The sequence below is a fragment of the Thunnus maccoyii genome, chromosome 18 (assembly GCF_910596095.1).
Source record: "Thunnus maccoyii chromosome 18, fThuMac1.1, whole genome shotgun sequence".
Taxonomy (NCBI): Eukaryota; Metazoa; Chordata; class Actinopteri; order Scombriformes; family Scombridae; genus Thunnus; species Thunnus maccoyii.
In genome coordinates this window covers 23,394,508-23,414,503 of record NC_056550.1, presented here as the reverse complement: position 1 = coordinate 23,414,503, position 19,996 = coordinate 23,394,508, and the positions used below count along the sequence as shown (strand labels likewise).

Here is a 19,996-nt window from a genome sequence, read left to right as displayed (position 1 = left end):
GATTGATGGTATCCGGAAAACCCCCTCTGTGAGGATTCTTGATTGTGAGACACTTAAAGAGATCAACCGGACAGATAAGTGTGTTGTCTGCGAGGGAGGTTGCATATATGAAGTATTTACTCAGATAAAACAAACACAAGCAAGAGGAGACAGAGTTTCAGCTTTGCCAGATGAACAGCCGTTGACACGGCTGCAGGTGGTGTTGCTGTCTGTCCCCTGCAGACTTGCCTGTGCACTGCTGCCATTTGCTCTGGGCCACAAGTTGATTTCGTCGCACATGGAGAGGAACTACCCCCCTCTTTAAGAGTAAATTAAAAACTCAGAGCTTTGATGTGCAGATTTACACGTCTTTGTTACTATCTTTAGCATTGTGGCTGTGTTTTCCCTTCCTATTATTGCTCTCAAAGCTCACACAGAGCGGCCAATTGCATTGTCATGTCTGGCCTCATGCTACCCCCCCACAGGAGAACGGCTTCATAGTGACCGTTCACTGCTGCACAGGTCCACCTGGGACATCAGTGCACAGTTTCAGCCAAGCGTGCACATGCACAGATCTTGGCCATATCCCTGGTATCACATCACATTAGCATCAAACCGGTTATCTGATATCACCGTTTAATGACTCTTCACACCTGTCTTGTGACTGTTCATCGTTAATGAACCAAGAAGTCCTTGTGTCCATATAAGCAGGATAGCGGTAACCTCTCAGCACACAAAATGTCAAGCTACCTAATTCATAGCTCCATTGTGCACTGCTCTTCACTGATATTGTTTGTGAGAGCAACATGAGATGGGCCAGCCAGTGGCCATTTATCTTAATGAGCGCAGTTAACTCTGGGCTGAGCTTTGGCTGCCGGCTCCGTGCAAAAACACAACAATCCCCATGAACGTCCTCTTATCCTCCTACCCGCTGACTTGATTTTTAGGAATACATTTTGCCCTCTCGTTGAAACCTTAATTAGTTCTAAAGGAGATTAAATTATATGTAATTATTATGATAATATTTTCATTTATTCAAGATAACGGGCCGACTTTAGTGAGCACAGTATTTGTCGGGAGAGAGCAATCTCCCTCACACAGTCAAAGTTATCAAGGCGTGAAATCAGGAATCCTGACGGCAACAAAATGTAATCTTTTTCATACAGAGGGGACAATAGAAGGAGCTGCATACTCTACATCTCCTTCTCCACTTTAATTAAAAGAGCTCACTGAATCTCTCCCTCTCTCTCTCCCCCACCTCCCTCTCTCTCTTAAGTGTGGAGGGCCATTTCTATCTCTATGCAGAATCTAGTTATTTCCCTCGCACTGAACTTGTCTTAAGCCCTGGCCCTGAATCCGTTTTGAACAATTGCTTTTTCGTGCAAAATTTTATTATTATTTTTCTCTCTCTCTCTCTCTCTCTCTCTCTCTCTCCATCTTTTCCCTCTTTCATCAAAAGCCAGCTGACAGAACTGCAGGATGTATATTTGGCAGGTGTTAAAAGTAAACACTGCACATCAAGAATGACATGATGGGATGATTACATGTGTGCATGTGGACAGAGAGTGAGAAACCGAGTAAGAAGAGGAACTTTTAACATGTTCTGGGATGAACTTCAGTTCACATTAAAAAAGATGCCCTTTAAAAAGACCTTGAGTGTTACCTGAATGATCCTGTGGTTGGTTACAGTTTACATTCAGCTGTTCTCTGTGGGAAAAAACCAACGCTTTGTGTTCCCTCTGGTAAGTTTTATATCATGATTGTTTTTGCCTTCACAGTGTACGATGTTAAACACTGTACGCTGCTTGTAATAAAGTCTGAATTTGTATACAACTCTCCACTGAATCATATCCCAGCATTTAAATGCTTGCTTTCTCTGGAAAATACTGTCTGGTGACTTTGTAAAAGAGCAATATTATAAATAGTGATTAAAAGGACATTCAGACAACATTCACAAATGACTTAATGGGAGAGAGAAATAACCTGGCGAGAAGTTGGCATTTAGAAACTGGATTGAGGTAAGAATGTGCGTGTTGGCGGTATTTAACTTACATTACCAGTCCAGTTAATGAATGCTGCAGTTAAGCATTCCAAATGCCTCATTATCTGCATACTGTAGTATTTGTTTTGCATATATGTTTTTACATCTTACTATAGTCAGGCTACAGAGAGAGGGTTTTTTTTAAGATGTTTCACTGCCACAGTGGCACTGAAGACGATTCACAGCCCTGGTTTCCTCCTCAAGTGATGCAGTCATTCCTACTCACCCCCCTTTTCCTCTCCCCTCCCACCTCTCCTACCCCCCTCAAGTGTTCTAGCCCGAGGGCAGGTAGGGCATCTCGTTATGGTAGTTGTAGTCCGGGCAAACCTTCTGGACCAAGCGGTAGTCCGTACTGTAGAAGGAAATGTAGATACAGATGACCTTGAAAGGCTTGGAGCAAATCCAGGACACGTGGCTCTGAATCTGCTCCTGGAAGCAGGTCTTGGACGGGTCGTAGTTGCACAGCGAGGTGCGCTTGCTGCGATCCACCTTCTCATAGTCCACGCGGCAGTTGAAGATCTTGGAGTCCTTGGGGTAGACCACGCTTTGGCGCTCTAGGTCAAACTCCACCGCCTTAACAGGTGGCACCAGGCTGACCGAGATGTTTCCCTGGCCCGTGGAGTTGTGGCGGAAGTAGACGCTGAACGTGCCGTTACCGTGGTCCACAATCTTGCCTGTGATCAGCAGGTTAAGCCGCACCGTCTTGATATTGGAATAGAAGTCTCCCCAGCCAAACATCTTCTTGAACTTGCCGGTCTTAACGATGGGCCGGCGTTTGACCCTGGAGCTGGAGGCGTCAGGCTTGAGCAGATCGCTGCCCAACATCTCCCAGAACTCCTGTTTAGAAAACTCCTGCTTGGAGAAAGGGACTGGGGAGCGGTAGGGCAGCTCCAGAGAGGTGGCATTAGCAGCTCTGCTCTTACTGTGAAGCATCCAGCGACTCAGGGGCGAGATCGGCGCCTGCCCGCTTAGGAGCCCCACCGTCTTGGAAGAGTCGTCTGAAGAGCTCTTGGGGCTGGAGGAGTCGTCTTCTTGACCCAGGGCCACCTGGAGAGGAGGAGGTGGAGGCGGGGATCGAAGAAAAAGGAGGGCGGTGAGAAAATAGAGAAAGAAAGTAGTTATTAGGAAGGTAGAAAGAAATGTGGACAGAAAACAAATTAAAGGTTTAATCAATACTTAATTTACCGTTCATACCTCTAGTGGTAGTAACCATGACATTCTATCAATGTTATATATATAAATAAAAGGTTGAAAATTTGCAGGTATTGCTATTATTACATTCTTTTGTTTACCTCGGCTGCAAGAGAAAATACTCCTTTATGTCTAGTTTTCACAGAGCCAATGTAATTCCCTGAGCTCAAATGTAATGGGCTCATATGCCTCTTTCGAGCTACTGGAGATGCCAGAAGGATCAAAGAACGGATTCAAAGAGAAAATCCACACCAAAACTGGATTCACATAAAGTCTGTTACTCCCATGGTCACGGGCAGTTTAATCAATATTTGTGAGGGTGGACAATTTTCTTCAGAGGCTGTAATCCTGTAAAACAATAAAGCCCTGTCATTAAGAAATGCCTACTAAAGTTGTGAACAATAGATGTTGGACCAGAACGAGCAGGATTCATGGTAGCAGTTATAAAACACTCATTATTGTATTGCCAAAGCTTCATCCAAGGTGCTAGCTTAATGATTCTCACTCCAACTATTGCATTTTCACCGGATTCAGAAAAAGTCGCTTAAGGATCATCTAAACGGAGAGAAACTGTTTTTATATAAAATCTTAAACAAACTTCAGAAGGAGAGTAGACTGCTGCTGTGTTTCCCCGTTTCAAAATAAGCTTTTTTGCTTCTTGAATGCTGCGGTGTGAGTCCGAGTACAGGAGAAACTATTATTGCCTCGAAATATTTGGTTGGAGGATCAAAGTGTTTGAGAAAGGGGAGGGGGGGGGGGGCGAGCAGGGGGGCAAGCAGGGGGGGCAAGCAGAGGGGCAGAAGAATAAAGTCTAATGTCCAATTAGGACTTCCAGTGTTTTAATTAAAGAAAAAAAAATCTGTATCGGCACACACACAAAGCTGTCAGATGTTAACATCAACTGAAGGGAGGGGAAGAGGAGTGAGGGAGATAAGAGTGCTGCTGTGCTCAGCAGTAGCTTTGTGAAGAGGATGTGAATGTGAGAGAAAAGTAATGGGTAATTATTCAACAGTAATGATCTATTAACAGGTAGCTTCTGTCTAATGTGCCATGGAAGTATCCAGCATGATTATGTCCTTTGGGTTTGGCAGTAGAGAAACACACACACACACGTATACACACACACACACACACACACATATACACGCACATGACGTTTGTGAATTTTGAGTTGTGGTAAACGTGAACAATAAGTGATGCAAATGCGAACGGCGGGGTAAGTTTGTGTATGTGTGTGCGCCGTACCCGGAGAGATTTTACAGTGATGCATAATGCATGTATCCCTGTCTGTGCTCTGATCCATCTACTGTCTTGACTGCCAGGGCTTCCTTATACAGGCTTAGTCAGGATTATTAAGTCTGACTCATTTTTATTCCATTTTATGCAGGTTTTTCAAGCTCGCTCAGATTTGTTCACTTGCACCGCAGTCAGTCAGCGATATTGATTTTCTGTCTCTCTGAAAACATGTATTTCCTTTCATAACAACGTGTATCGCATTTCAACTGCCTTGCGAGGATTCCCGCTGATGTGGTTGTGGTCTGGTGTTTGGACTGAGATGAGAGGACTCCCCTCTTTCCTTAATCTGGCCTTATTCCCATGGGGGAGTTAGAGGCCAGACGCCTTCTCCTCTAGTTACCTGTCTGCTGCTACGCTACACTGCCGCTCAGATCCTTTAGCCTCCCCACAGGGACCGATAACAGCCCCGACAAGGGCTCTTTCCTCTTGAATCAGATAGTTCTGATAGTTTCTTTGAGAATCCCAAACTCATTAATAATGAACAAAAATTTGGAGGAGCTGAAGATATATTGATTTTAATCTTTCAAATGTATTTTTGTTTTTTTTTTATACAGGGGGAAGTGGAGGTCAGGCAGAATGACTTTGATGACAAATACACTATTTCAAGGCTCCTATTGAAGCATTAGTTTGTGTTTGATTTCTTTTCTTCAGTGAGCCGGTGGCTGCTGGGCACAGGGGGTAGCACTCTGCCTGCCTCCCCAGATAGCACTTAGTAGCCCCTGTGGTGTCCTACAAAAAAAAGCCCTTTAGGCTTCTTGAAAAATATGTCACTCTTGATTTCTATGAAACTGCCCCTTGCTTTTAAGATCCTGATCATTTTGCCAGCACCGCAGCTCGTCTAGAGTGACTCTCAGATGGAGCCAAAACTCGTATCTGTGCAAAAACATATTGCAGTGATCTTTGTAGCGTACATATTGAGCAAGGCATCCCTCCCTCTTTTGCACAGTCTTCATTAGAGAGCCTCAGAGGCCAGGCTGCAGGAGAAGAGATGAAGTGAGCATTGTGCTTCTGTTGAACAGAAGATTTAAGTGTCTGGCACCGCTGGAGGTGTCAGATTCAGTGTGCAGCATCATTGTCAAAGACAAATGTTACAATGAGCTTAATATGGCTCTGACAAAAAGAAGTAAAAAGTTCTGTAATTATTGCTGCAGAGAAAGAACACATACTGTGCAGTTGTCCAAACCACTATGATGCCTTTAATTGCAATTTAAAGGCCCAGCGTTTTAATATGCAGATAAATATTATAAGTAGCCCGTAGTACAGTATGTATTTTTAGGTATAATTTGCATGTGTTCAAACAGTTGGTGGTCTGGGGAATGCCACATCTCTAAGGTCACTGAGGTCACATTTTATAAGGCAGCAAAGAACACATTTTTCATCATTAAATATTATAACAAGCATTGCTTTTCCACTCCATTCTGAAAAACTGCATACTGTTACAACTCTCTCGCCACTCTGCATTTAACTAGGAGAGTATATGAGGTGTAAGATTTAATTATCAGCAAGCTTCCCACTTTGGCTAATGCAATGTAAGCAAGTTGAAATGGTGTAGAATAACCCCCGAGTTTTTCCCCCACAATGACAAGAGATTAATCCGTTGCTTCTCTTTTAGTGGAGTATTTTCACATTTTAGCTTGCATACCCGGACAGTGATTTGTTAACAGCCAAGCACTAATGTTGGGTATTCATCTCACTCACTTGCTTTCATATTTAAAATCAAGTCCAAGAAGTCATCCTTTGATGATGCACCGCAAATGACTTTTTTCTTTTTCGGATATCAGTGTCATAGCATTAAAGAAGCGTTTTGAAAGACTTCAGCGGATTATTTCTAGGGCTGCAACTGCAATGTTCACTAGGTCATACCAAAATATGCACCAACTATAAAGCAAGGACTCTGTCTGTCTGTCTGTCTGTCTATATGTATGTATTTATGTCCTTCACATATCTCGAGAACCATTCATCCTATCCACTTCACACTTGGCCGGTGTATTGCTGTGGATCCAAGGAGGTGCAGTGTTGGGTGTGAAGTTGTTTGGATGAGAAATGTTAAAGATATCAAAGAAAACATTTAGCAGATCTTGACCTCTCCAATATGGCGGCCATGCAGCCACATAGCTGCAACATACAGCAACCACGGGAGTCTTTGTCTGTCTATCTGTCTGTCTGCCTGTCTGTCCTTAGATTTTCTTGACAACCGTTCACCCAATCATCTTCACACTCAGCGGGTGTACCGCTGTGGATCCAAGGAAGTGCAGCGTCGAGTGTGAAGTCGTTTGGATGAGCGGTTCTCGAGAAAGCTGCGAGCAGCAATACCAGAGGAGAGCAGAACCCGGAGAGAGGGAAGCCGGAAACTACCAACGTAACACGAGCCTGCCCAAAGCAACACACAGCAGCCGATACAGAAAACAAATGACGGAAATAAGAATCACACAATCTTATTCAAGATACAATCACCTCAATGAAACTAATCTAAGCAAAAATCTAACTAAAATGAAAGGAGTCTCTGTCTGTCTGTATGTAAGTCTGTCCCGACCAATCTACTTCTCACTTGGTGGGTGTATTGCTGAGGACCCAAGGAAGTGCAGTATTGAGTGTGAAGTTGTTTGAATGAGTGGTTCTCGAACAAGCTGCAACCAGCAATATGGGAGGCCTGTTCTGAACAGGCATGTTTTGAGTGAGCTCTGCACTAGTGTTATAACATGTACATAGTAGAGTGTACAGTTAACTGTTGCTTTGAAAGGCTGTACTGAGTAGAAGAACAGGATACTTTCAGAGTAAGTTTGTTTTGTTTCATGAAGCTTGGCAAGATGCATCCCAGCTTTAAGTACAGTAGGCAAAGTGTGGGCGATGGGCAATCGGGTCTTAGCGAGGGGGCGGAGGTTCAGGGTGATTTTGTCATTTGTCATGTGCGCTAAGTGAGTCAGTGAAACGGCTGGAGAAGATGGGAGGTGGCTGCAGGCTCTGTCGCTGTGGTAATTGTGAGTCATTCAGCCTCAATGAGCACAGGCCCCAGGCCTCTCTCCCAGCAGGGAGTGTGGGGAGGGGAGCGATCCTCACAAGCCTGCCAGCTCCACAGGCAATAATCAGCCTGTTATAGTGACAGGTACACCATTTTAACCCCTTTCCCCTGGTGACAGAAGCACACTATTGCCATAATATAGCACAGAGATAAGGGAGCCACTTAACTGAAATCTGTGCCATAACTCACAGAAGCCGGAGACTGGTGACAGACTAGTGTGTCAACCAAAGAAGTAGATACCGCGCTGAAATTAAAGTCAGTTAAATTCACACATGAAGACTTAATTTGTCAGGCTCCTGAAAAAAACATGGGTTGCAGATAAGAGCTGGATTCTTCATACTTGAGAAAACTGGGGATTAGAGCTGAACAATAAATTGGTTAGTTGATCAACAACTATTCTGATAAATGAGTAATTTTTCAACATTAAACATTATCTGGTTTCAGCTTCTTTTGCTGTTTTTCTCTGTTTTATGTGATTATAAATTGAATATCTTTGGATTTTGGATGTTTGGTCGGGCAAAACAAGCAATTTGAAAATGTCACCTTGGGTTTTAGGAAATTGTGACAGACCTTTTTAATATAGAACAGACAATTCATTTATTAAAGCAGCTATAATCAGTATTTTTATAATGACAATGAATTGAATGATTATGTTTAATGTGAAAGGGGATCATTTTCACTGAGGAATTGTCACCTGACTCTGCAGCTCCCCTAAGCTTTATGGAGCTTTATGACATCTTACATTGTTTTGGTTTTGGTTTCGGGGCTCTTTTGGTCTTGGTTCACTCTCACGGCTCTCATAGCATTGTTTTCAGCTGCAGCAGGCAGCTGTTTTCACCCCACTGTATGCTAAATGCACAGCATCAAATGGCAGAGATTGCACATCATTTAACAGCTTAAGAGCTAGATATTTCCCTCAGAGCTAAAAGGAGAATGATTCATTCATTGGATGGACACAAACGAGGCTCTATAAAATGAAATGTTGCTCTGTATCTACTTAAATGTGTAAAATAGGCGAATGTTTGTTAATAAGTCTACGATATCAACTTATAAGTTGTCAGTTCACAGCTTGTTTCTGCTGCCCCTCAGTGGCCAAAAATGAGTTACTGCTGGTTTAAATAATAGAGAAAAATAAATGGCAGATATTAAAATATATTGGCGGATAATAAAAATAAAGGTTAGCTCCAATCTGGGGCTCTATTTGTGCAGTTTTTTAAAAATGATTTAATTTTTATTATATGTGTATACAACTGATTTGGTAATTTCCTGGTGAAAAGACATCTAGGAATCTTTATTAAAACCGTCTTAATTTAGATTAATTAAGTGAAAACTTTTAGATGTCCACAGTACATAAAAAAACATCAATTCCACAGCATTTCACTGACTTTAATTCAGCAAATGCTTCAATTTGAAATGTAGTAATTTAAATGTCCAAACTCTTTTGATCTGCATATCACCAAACAAACACTTCCTGGGATGTGTGTATACTGTATGTATGATGTGTGTTACGAGTTTGAAATTGTATCTTTTTCCTCGTATGGATGCAAGATCTGGAATAAAGTAAATTGATTGATTGATTGATACAGAGAATCAGCCTGTAGAGCCACCCAGCAGGGCTGAAAGCATGTGCTTGTCCTGGGGAGCTGACAAGTTCAATAAGCACTCAATTTTCCTCTGGCTGTTGCATTGAAATCCTCATCTCTAACATGACATCAATTTTTAATTAAAGAGCGAGGCAGCTCAGATTTCTTAAGTGTTCGTCAATTCTTTATTCTTTTTTTCTCTCTCTCTCTCCTCTCCCCGTCTCCAGATCTAATATGCTCACTGCAGGAGACTCCTGAGTTACATGATTAAAGTCTGAAAATGGCTGTGTCCTTATAACTAATTATTCTTCTGGCTAGTGTAGATCCAAGAGGAGGTGAGGAAGAGAAAGGTAATTTCACAAGAAACAAGCCATTTGACTCTTAATGAATAATTTACTCCGGCTTCTCGGGGGTCACTAGCTTAGATCTGCAGTGGGTGAACAAACTCGCTACACTGAATCTTTTTATTTTAAACTCTTTTCCACACCTATTCTTTCTTTCTGCATCCTCCACTCTCTTCCCCAGCTCATTTTGGACAGGTTCAGCCGTGTGGTCCCAGTGGATTTGGGCTCATTCTGTATGCTCAGAGAGAAGCCAGGCTCTGAATTGGCTATCAAATTTTTACATTATAAGATATCGACAAGTTGGCGGTGCGAGGAGGGCGGAGAGAGGGCAGCAGGGGATGGTTTCTCCCCAGTCTCTCCCGAGGGAACGGGGAGCAAAGCATGGGCTGATGGGACGAAGCTGATTAAAGTGCTGCTACGGTACTCACACCTGTCTGGTAAAAGCTGGCAGAACTTTACAATCGTCTCATGGAGGTTCAGGAAAAATTAAAAACCTCCATTTAAATGCAGTCTTATCAGGGGCTGTTGCATGACTTAATGCTCTAGTATTTCTGATGAATTTTGAACACCCGCCCAAGAGCATATACACACAAATAGCTGAGCAGTTCCCAGTTATAAAACCCCAGCTAAAAAGCAAATTAATAATTCTTTCTTTTTGCAACACAACAACCAATTGATATGCTCATGTGCAATTGCTTCAGTGAAGGTGCTAAGAGGCCAAATCAGACCCTGGTTTGTGGTCTGTGCAGGTCCCAGCAGGTAATGTGTGTAACGAGACTCTCCTCCAAAGAAAAATCAGTCATACAGTATGTTTACTTTCAAGTGACAAAGCCCACTAATCAGAAAACGCTACTGTGTGTCGTCGTGGAGTGCATGGACCAAAGACCTATTTTGTTGTTTAATTTGGAGGATTTGTTAGGAGACGTGTGTAACTGTGTAAAGACAATGAATCTTGGCATCCGATAATTAGTGGACAGCTCTAAATACAGCTTTGGTTGCAGGACTCAGTCGCTTCAGCTAGAGGTGCACCAGATGTGTCCACATTTGTATGGTGAACACGAATGCATCCCTGATTGCTTTGAAGCTCTGTCTAGTACATTTTGCAGGTTGCATGCATATAAGACTACAAACTAATTGATTTGCATATGCCAAACAGCTTGGACAACGGAGACAAGTCTCTACCCAAAGTGTACCGAACTGCCACAGTAATCTGACTCTCTCTTGCGGGATTTAGACTTTTTTTTTTCTCTTCCTGTTAGGTAGCAGCAGTCTTTAACAGATAAAACAAAACTTGAGCAGGGAAGTGAAATCTAATCACACGCGCTTAATCGACAGACAAAGACAACTGACATGCATCCTGACAACAGGTGTAAGCTGCACTTCACCTCAAGTGGATTAGAGACAATCTGGAAATGACAGCATTGTTCAGACACTTTAAATGACTTTTGTGTTTTGTGACATGCATGCATCACGTTAACTTTCAGTGTAGCAAAGGAGAATGTTGCGTAATCCTGCTACAAAAAGTTATGAAAAAGGATACATCTGCAACCCAAGTGTATCACTTTAACACCAGAGACAATGGTTTGTATCTCATTTCCCACCAACAGACAAAACATCGGTCTCTTTTAAGTACTAAGCAATCTCTCCTCAACCTTAACATAACCAAGCCTTAACTATAGAGGCAGGAGTTCAGAAAATGCTGTTTAAAAGTCACATGACATTTTCTTAATGCACTAACAAAATACCTTTTCATGCTTTAGGTAAAGCAGACACAACAGCTCTTAACAGGGTCACAGTGAAGCGCAGCATAGATAAGTGCACGACTGCTCAAATGGACTTTGTCTGGACAAATAAAGGTTAACATAATTATTAGTCATCACTGTTCTCTAGTCTACAACAATACAATCTCAGTTCAATACAGAAATTGCTGTGCTCTGCTAAAATGATCCTATTATCCATTTACTGTACTTGAAATGCTCTCTTTCAAGCTCAGCCAAATTCCCTGATCCCTGTGGCTGTGCACTGCTTTAATTGGAAACCCCCACGTAAAGACCCTCAGTGGGTCTTGTCTGGACATGTGCACCACTCTGACCCTGAAAATCACTGTACCGTTACCGGGCAGCACGCTGGTGAACTGCACACTCGATGTTCATTCACGCAGAACAGACTGTTTACAGATTGTGAGAGAATTGAGAATATAAATGTGCTTTCGCTCCCTCGTCTCATTCTGGCGTGGTATCTAGTGGCTCCAGTCACACCAGGATGCGGTCAGCGTGAGCCTCAAAGCCTGCTGCATCAGGAAAGCTTAAACTACAGTGACAGCCTGGTGTTCCCTCTTCAAATAAACCCACGTCCCCTGCTCCCTTATGGCCTTTTCTAATATTGTTTGGATCTTGAAATGATGAGGATTTTACTCTATATTGACACTATTTATAGTACTCCATAACAGTTGCATTTTCACAATGCAGTAAAAGAACTTTTACTATTGTCAGCACCAATAGAACCTCTCTGAAATTAAAACGTCTGTTATGGATTTTCCCATCCTTAGTTATTCCTCCGTGTGAAAGTCAAGCGCATCTTTATCTCGATCCCCTGGGAGTAACACCCACTCATTCTACCCAAGGCTACGAATCATTTTTCTTTAAGCTGTGCACTGTAATCCACCCTTCACTATCCGAACCAGCAGACAAACCTACAGATATTCTTTCAGGGTCTGCACTGTCTCCCCGTGCAGTCTCCCAGAGAGCAATGCCACAATAAATTGTGCTGGTTTTGAGCAGACAACGTATTCTGTCTCAGGACAGCTCGGCGCTTCACTATGAAGGGCTGTCAGTGTGTCAGGGAGCATGCTTTCTCTCTGTCTGTCTCTCTCTTTTCTCTCTCTGCCTGTCTGTGCGGCGGTTGTGGGGCTGCTGGGAGCCTGAGGAGGGGTGGAGGGGGGGGGGGGTAGTGGGGGGAGAGGGAAGTGGAGGGTGGGTCCTCCAGTGGGTTCCTCAGCGGGTGGTCAGGGGGGAAGAGGTGCACCTCTGGGGTCATTCACGCTGTGGTTGTGCATAACTCAAGCTGTTTTACACCACAGGCAGGAAGTTACAGAGGCTGTCCATTATAACACCAGCTGCCCTGCTTCCTCATGTATATATATTGTTCCTGTGATTTCTCATCATTTGTTTACTCATTTGCAAAATAGGAAATAAAATGTAAACAAAAAAATCAGAGTAAAATAGGTTAAAACACAGGGAATCATACTGTTAGGAAGAGCCAAAAAAGCCAAGAGCCATGTGGATCTGCTTCAAGAATAAGTATCACATTTCTGGAGCAAAAACACAAACAACCAATTATATAATCAAACTGACCTCTACTGTACTGTTAACAGTGTAAATTTGGCGATGATGAATCTCTTAACACATGTTTGAGACACTCTGGGGAGAAGTTTACAGAAATTGGAGGCAGTTCAAGTCCAGATTCTAATTTTGTTAACGGAAGTCGTGTTTATGAAATGATGGAAAAACCGAACAATCTGAAGTTTGTTGATTTGGAAAACAGCGAGAGCAGCAAAACTTGTGAAATGTCATCAGTTTGGTCTCTGTATCCTAAACAAAACAAAATTCTGAGAAATATATTCTGTAAATGTTTTTTTTATTCGTTCTGAACCAACTCATAACTTACAAAAAGGTCAATTGTGCAGCAAAATACACTTAATGTGCTGAAATTTAACTGAAATATGTTTTTCATTTTTGCCCAAATCCAAAGTTAAAATGTGGTTTCAAGTTCAGCTCTGTTGTTATCTATCATCACTCCAAAGGAATCATGGTCAAGTGGTTCTCTCCAAAAGCCCAACATAAAGAAACATTTGCACTTTATTTTTTTTCTGTGAATTGTGCCCAAATAAAATGAATAAATTAGATGTCTAAGTACTGAGCGAAGGTTTTTTCAGCTTAATCCCTTTAGCTATCTCTCTAACATCACCCCGTCATGATCCTTTATGCCTTCACGAGGGAAAACTACAGGACAGATGTCATCAGCATTATGAACTGTTCTGTCTGCAGTTACAGCCAAACCCTCCCTTAAGATAGAAATTTTGACAGTAATGAGTTTTGTGTTTCCGGCGTCTGTGTGGGAGACATGAAGAGGGATGTGAGGTGGTGAGTGGAAGCTTATGAGCTCTGACATGCAGATTTCGACAATGATGGCAAAAAAAAAAAGGAAGACTCAAGAGGAGCGAGAAAGCAAAAAAAAAAAAAAAAAATTTGTATTCAGTCTGCTGCTGCTGTCTCACATTTGTGTCTGTATGCAATATACTGTATGCTGCATCAGACAGTGATGTTCTTTCCATTTGTTTTCTCAGGATTAAGGTGGTATCTCTGCTTAGCCGGGGATGTATCTGGGTGGACAAGGTCAGCAACCCTGCGAGGAGGACAGGTATCTAAGAAACATGAATCTAAGACTTTATGACAGGCCAAAAGGGAGAGAGGAGTCTGATGTGGTTAGAATTAGCGTCAGATAGCCTCTGCTTTTTAACCTCACACACAAATCTTTGCACAGTGTGTGTTAGTGCATTGTTGCACCATGCTGTCTCATGGTGTCTCCAGGCAAACTACAAGCAGTTTTTCTTGGATTTTTTTTATGCCTTGTGTTTTCTCGGTTGTTGTAGTGCTATGTTATGATTCAAGTGGCCCGTTGCTGTTTTTGTACTGCTCAACTTGTCTTTGTTATAAAAGGGGATTTTGGCTTTGTGAAGGCTTCGTCGTAAGAACATAATTTGTTTTGAATTGACAAGCCGTGTAAAATAAGTGCTTCCTTGCTCACGGCAAAGTCGAATGGAGGGCGATGATAAAAGTTTAGAAATGGAAAACTGCGCAAGATCATAATTTTTTCAATGTGAATTCATGGATGTGTCATGTTTTCTTTATATTTCTGAATTACCTATGTACCTGCGCGGAGACGAATGTGACACATAAACCTTGGAATATGTATGAAATGTCTTCGCTGAAATTCAATCTGCGAAAAGTGACATTCTGTGCACAGCTACAGAGGTGAAATTCAGTTATCAAGCATGATGGCCGGTGTCTGCGTCTGCACTGAAAGCAATCAGAGGGAGTATAAAGCGGTCCTGTCTCTCATGGCCACAGAGAGGCTACCTGACGTTCATCCCTTCTAGAAAAATCTTGTGTGAAAGAGCAGCTGTGAGCTCAGCGTGAGCGTATATATGAAGAGCAGCGCTCCTGTATCCCCAGCGAACTCCACGTGAAGGTTACAGCACATGCAAGGTCAGAATTCCTTGAATAAATAAGCTGTTTTGTGGGTTCGCACGTGTATTTAGGCGCAGGTGTTTATTTTATGTCCTCTCGTTCGAGTGTTGAGTGAGGAACATTTTAATTGAGTTAAAAAATGTACCTATTTAAAATAACACTCAAAAAAGGCATGTTGAATAGACCTCAATCTTATTTCTAGGGAAAGTGGAGTGATTTTGGAATAATTGCAGAGGGGAGAATGCATTTTGTTCACTAGAGCTGTTGAGTTCAATGCCCCGTGCGAGGGCACTTCATTCTTTATTGGTAGTTATTCAGATTGTTGAGGAAGAGTCTCATTCACCTCACCCCTCCCAGATTTCACTGGCTGGTCTGGGGGATTCAGATTGTCAACCTTGTGTGCTGTGCATGGTTCAGGCACACTGCTGCAGCTGTAATTATGTGTGGATTACAGTAAGTGTATTTTCTTGGATGTTTTTGTGCAAAACGGAGAAAGAAATTATGATGACTGTCAACTTGGAGCATAAACCTCTGAGGCAGATGTTTAACTCATTATTTTTTTTTTTAGCACTTATCTACACCTCCTCTCACTTCCTCTTGTTTCTTTCATCTTTACACCAATCTGTGTCTGCTCTTTCTATTTCCAATGTGTCAACTTATCTTCTATAGGCACCTGTCTTTCCCTTCTGCTGATGGTGTTAGCACACTTCACCTGTCATCTGCCGTATCTGTTTAATGGTGAATTTTGTCCTTACAAAGATTGTAATTTGCACATCTTGGCGCTGCTTGACCAACAACTGACCACTAATCACAATGACAGTGAAAGGACACTAAATGTCAAAACATCCTCCTTAAATTTTCCACAGATTAGTCTCTTGATATATGCACATTAGCCATTTAGTTAAGTGAAACAAATCCAGTCTGCTTGCTGAGCGTCACATGAAGAATAACTCGAACCGCTGCCAAAAATAAACATAATTTCTCAAGCAGTCAATTACATAACTGAGATGGTTTATATTATTCATAACCCTTCATTCAAATACAGAGAATAATTAACATTTGAAACCTATCATTCATCATTTAAACCACAACAGTGGCACCTTGTGTTAACAGTCATCTAAAGTATATTAGTTGCCATTAACAAAAGGTCCCTGGAGACCTAAACCCTCTTTGAGAATTGCGGAGCTATTACAACAGAAAATCATCCAAATCGAATTTTTAATGCATAGTAGGCTTATAAGTTGATTAATCACCGCTCTGTTGCATAGTAAAAAGTTACTTAATTTATGAATTGCTCCATAATTTATCAATGTCACGGGGCTAATGAATTACCCAAGATCTCCTGCTGAGGGATGTCATGTACGTTTTTCATAGATACATGGTCTGGAGAGGGGGAGAAAAAGCTCCAATTAATTTCATTATCATTAGCCACAGACCTTCTGGGTTACGATAGGCTGTAGCCCTGCAGCTCACAAAATGCTCCCAGAACCAAGACAACATAAGAGTGAGTCTTAAGCCTATTATCCAGCACTCTTGTATCTAGTTATACAGCGGCTGAAAAGGCATTCATTCCCCATATTTTAAGTCAGCGTGTGGTCTCTTCTTCCTCAGAGAACTGCTCTGTCTCATCTAAGTAAATCTGGGTGTGTTTAGTTCATTACAACAAATGCCTGTTAGACCTCGAATCACCAAAAGGGCCATTACTTAAGTCAACGCACCTGAATAACACCTTAATAGGAAAACCGTAAGGTCATTCTTGAAGAGACGCCGACATAAACGGGTGCATCAAACAAGCACTCAACCTCACTTGAATATTTCAACTGCACTTATGTTTTTTTTTTTTTTTTTTGGAGCTCGCTCTCATTTCCTGGGTCCTGTGATGAGTGAGCTTCTCAGCCCAGAGGGTTTCCGAGCAGAAGGATGTTTTCAAGTTTTCTCATGTGAATCAAGAGATGATTTCTCATTAACGGGCTGCTTTTTAATAAATTTGCAAACACACATGGAAAGAAGAGTGGGTGATTCAGATTTGATTGTAAGGTTATGTAATTTTGGAAGCATTCATTAAGGCTACAGAAACAGTTCATGTCACACATCTGGTGTTTTAGGCCCACAGGAACGTACTATGGAAAATATATACTTAGTATTACTTCATTTATTATTAGTTAGCTCAAATAAAGAATAGAAAATGACTCACTCACTTCAAAGTCATCTCCCCCACGTACAGTACAAATTCTGTATTTAATATCTGACATTGCTGTAAAGTGATAGTCCTCAGAGTAAAGAATTTCCAAAAACAGCACCGCTTGTCTCGTCTTTCTGTCGATCTTTGACATGAAAAAGTATTCCAACCTCCAGATCTTCCATACAGCAAAACCATTTTGGAGCAGCTGTGTGTAGCTAATGAGTGTCATTAAAAAAAAAGACTGAGAAGATATGTGTCTGTAGTGTCTAGTGGAGTTAAACTGCACTCTTAGATTAAACAACTCAATTTTAAAGCTAAATATGTGAGCTAATGGAGGGTAAACCAACTTTTTTTGCAGTTTGGTTGGATGACAGAAGCTAATGGATGAAAAATATATATTTATCACACTGATCTAAGCTTCTAAATTATTTTTTTCTGTTTTGTTTCTTCTCTTGCACTAGTTAAAAGGTTACACCTGCTTGCAGTTCATTTATTTATCATGGATGTGCACTTTTGGTGTAATTTTTCTGCTTAATTGTGTTACTCACTTTCAATTGATCCAATAATATAAAAAGAGTGACAGCTTAAAAGACTGATGTGACTCAAAATACGCACAGAGTAGAAATAGACTGGTGTTGGACACCGACGGCGCGGTGCGCTCTGCATGCTGCCAGCACGAGTGTCCGCTGGGAATAGTGATAGTGCACCCGCCGTACCTCAGCCGAGCAGGGTCAAAGTGAATATTACTGTCTTAGGAATTATAATAGTGAAATAATATAAAACACAGATCTCCAAAAATACGTTTGAACGCAACGAAAATAACACAACAGACGAGAATTATCTCTGCAGCTCTGCGAGATGCACAAATGATCTGAACATCTGGTAATTTATCATTTTGACCAGCATCACCTTAGCTATCAGTTACCGTTCCCACATGTTTCAACATACAAATTTGGTGCACTTGTATGACCGAGTTTGGAAGTTTTTGGCGCAAATGGGGAGCAGACACCTCACCGTACCTCATGACGCAGGTACGAGGTGTTACCTGGCTAATATAAGGCCATTTAGAGCAAAATGCATAAAGACCCCCCAGTGTGACTTTCCCTCCCACTCCCACTCGTTTCTTACCAAACAAGCGGTCCCGTTGAGGAGAAGCAGGATGAAGCCGCGGTTGGGACGCATCATTCCGGCGCGTAAAACCCACAGCTCCCCCTCTCCGGTTGCAAAAAAAAAAGAGAAAGAAAATTTTTTTAAAAAACTCCCGCAGACGGGCTTTTCCTCCTTCAGGAAGATGCTTTTCCTCCGGCACCGGATCCCTCTCGGCTGACGCACGGTCCCATGTCCAAGGCAGGCTGAAGTGCTGCTTCCACAAACCTATAAACCACTTGGAGTCCCCTCCTTTTTTGTCTTTTCCCGGGTTTGAGTCAAATTAGTAGTGGTATGAGAAATCCATGAATATGCGGTAGGCTGTTATTATCCATGCAGAGAAATAAAGAGATCCCAGCTCAGAGTGAAACGGGTTAACTGGGAAGTGGGTAGATCATATCTTGTCATCGGTGCCAATGGATGTCCTATAGGGATGGAGCTGCAGCCTCCTGCAGAAACTGAGCGATGCTGAGACTGGGAAGAGCGAACAGTTTAACAGTTTCTATTCTCTCTCTCTCTCTCTCTCTCTCTCTCTCTCTCTCTCTCTCTCTCTCTCTCTCTCTCTCTCTCTCTCTCTGCCTCTCCCCCTCTTCCTCTCATCATTGAATCTCCTTTCTCTCTCTTTCGCCCCCCCCTCCACCCCCCCTTATCTCCATCTCTCTCCACCTATCCGGCAATCTCCCTCTTTCTCCTTTTTTTTCCTAATCCCATCCGTTCAATTCATTTTCACATGCAATCAAAATAAAGAGCAATTAAAATAAACGACCGGTAGTCAAACAACAATAAACATCTGTTCCACTTGTACGAGTGTCTCTCCTGTCCAATCCCTCACCAATATTTCTGACATGAGTTTGTTCAACCCCAGAACAGACCTCGATAATCTGATGACAACTTTGTGGGCATTTCTCATCACCGAGCCTGTCATTAAACATAATCATCACTGTGGGAGGGTGAAAGTCATTGATTGGGGGAAGACTGGGTCTGTTTTCGCACCACGCTTGTCACAACAAACACGACTCCTATGTCCTATGGTATCATTTGAGCTCAGGTTTGCAGCTACTCAAAGTCTGATCCTCATGCATGCTGTCACATCAGGTTCAGGCCTGTCCCTCACCCCACCCCCTCCCCTCCCCCCCACCCCCCACACAGACCAGTCAGTGATCTGGATCCCTGCTGAAGAGTATCGACGTTCACGGTGAGCACCGATAAACCAGTGACCGTCACCTCAGTGGGGTGTGATTAATAAAGACTTTCCCCAATAACACACAGTTCATTAGGAGCAGGTTAATGGACTGAAATGCAAGATATCACTACGGAGGTCCCCTGGCTCCCAACGGCTCCATTTCTCCTTATTTGGACTGATAGATGAGCTTTACTTTCTCTGTCCATCCCTCTCAGTCTTTCCCCTTGCTGTTCTTTCTCTGGAAGTATCATCTATCTGACAGGCAGCACAGAAGAGGTCTGTATCTCTCTGTCTCCAGGTCAGAACCTTTTCTAACAATGTTATTTTGCCTCGGATCAACCCGTTTTAAATCTTTTGATCTAATGTTTTTTTTTTTCTGCTAATAATGCATGTGGTTTTATCTGCTTGTGCTGCTGTAAAGGGGTTAATTGATCTCAGTTCAGAGGTTAATTGGCTCAACAGACCTAATGCTGACGGACCCCGACCCCTGAAGTTGTAAGGTCAGAGCTAAGGGGTCACCGGAGGAGACGAGGCCTGTGGAGAGGCCCTGTCAATCCAGTGTGACTGAGACATCAAAGGGTTTGGGTGCAAGGAAAGTCAAGACGATTGCTCTTTTCCACCTATCTGACTGTGTGCACACATACAGATTCACTGCTCATTACGATGCAGGAGACGCTGATGAAAGATGGGAATGAGCTCATCGATTTAGGAGGTTTCTTGATCTCTCTCCCTCTCTCTCTCTCTCTCTTTTTTTATTAGATTATTTCAGACGCTAAACGTGTC

The 19,996-nt window shown here is 42.3% G+C and overlaps 1 protein-coding gene across 1 annotated transcript; it reads right to left on the bottom strand.

The window, feature by feature from the left end:
* Nucleotides 1–2,271: 2,271 nt before the first annotated feature.
* LOC121883497 (neurexophilin-1) lies at nt 2,272–18,527 on the bottom strand. Its single transcript, XM_042391785.1, has 2 exons — nt 18,013–18,527; nt 2,272–3,067 (listed from the first exon to the last, which is right to left on the bottom strand). The coding sequence occupies exons 1-2, from the start codon at nt 18,067–18,069 to the stop codon at nt 2,294–2,296; spliced, it is 831 nt and encodes a 276-aa protein (XP_042247719.1). The 5' UTR covers nt 18,070–18,527; the 3' UTR covers nt 2,272–2,293.
* Between the last annotated feature and the right edge of the window lie 1,469 nt (nt 18,528–19,996).

Bases quoted from the DNA above. Each gene is read 5' to 3' on its own strand.
- LOC121883497 (XM_042391785.1), bottom strand. From the start codon at position 18,069: ATGATGCGTCCCAACCGCGGCTTCATCCTGCTTCTCCTCAACGGGACC. The intron at 3,068-18,012 runs GTAAGAAACGAG...CCTCCTCTCCAG, and splicing joins TCAACGGGACCGCTTGTTTG to GTGGCCCTGGGTCAAGAAGA.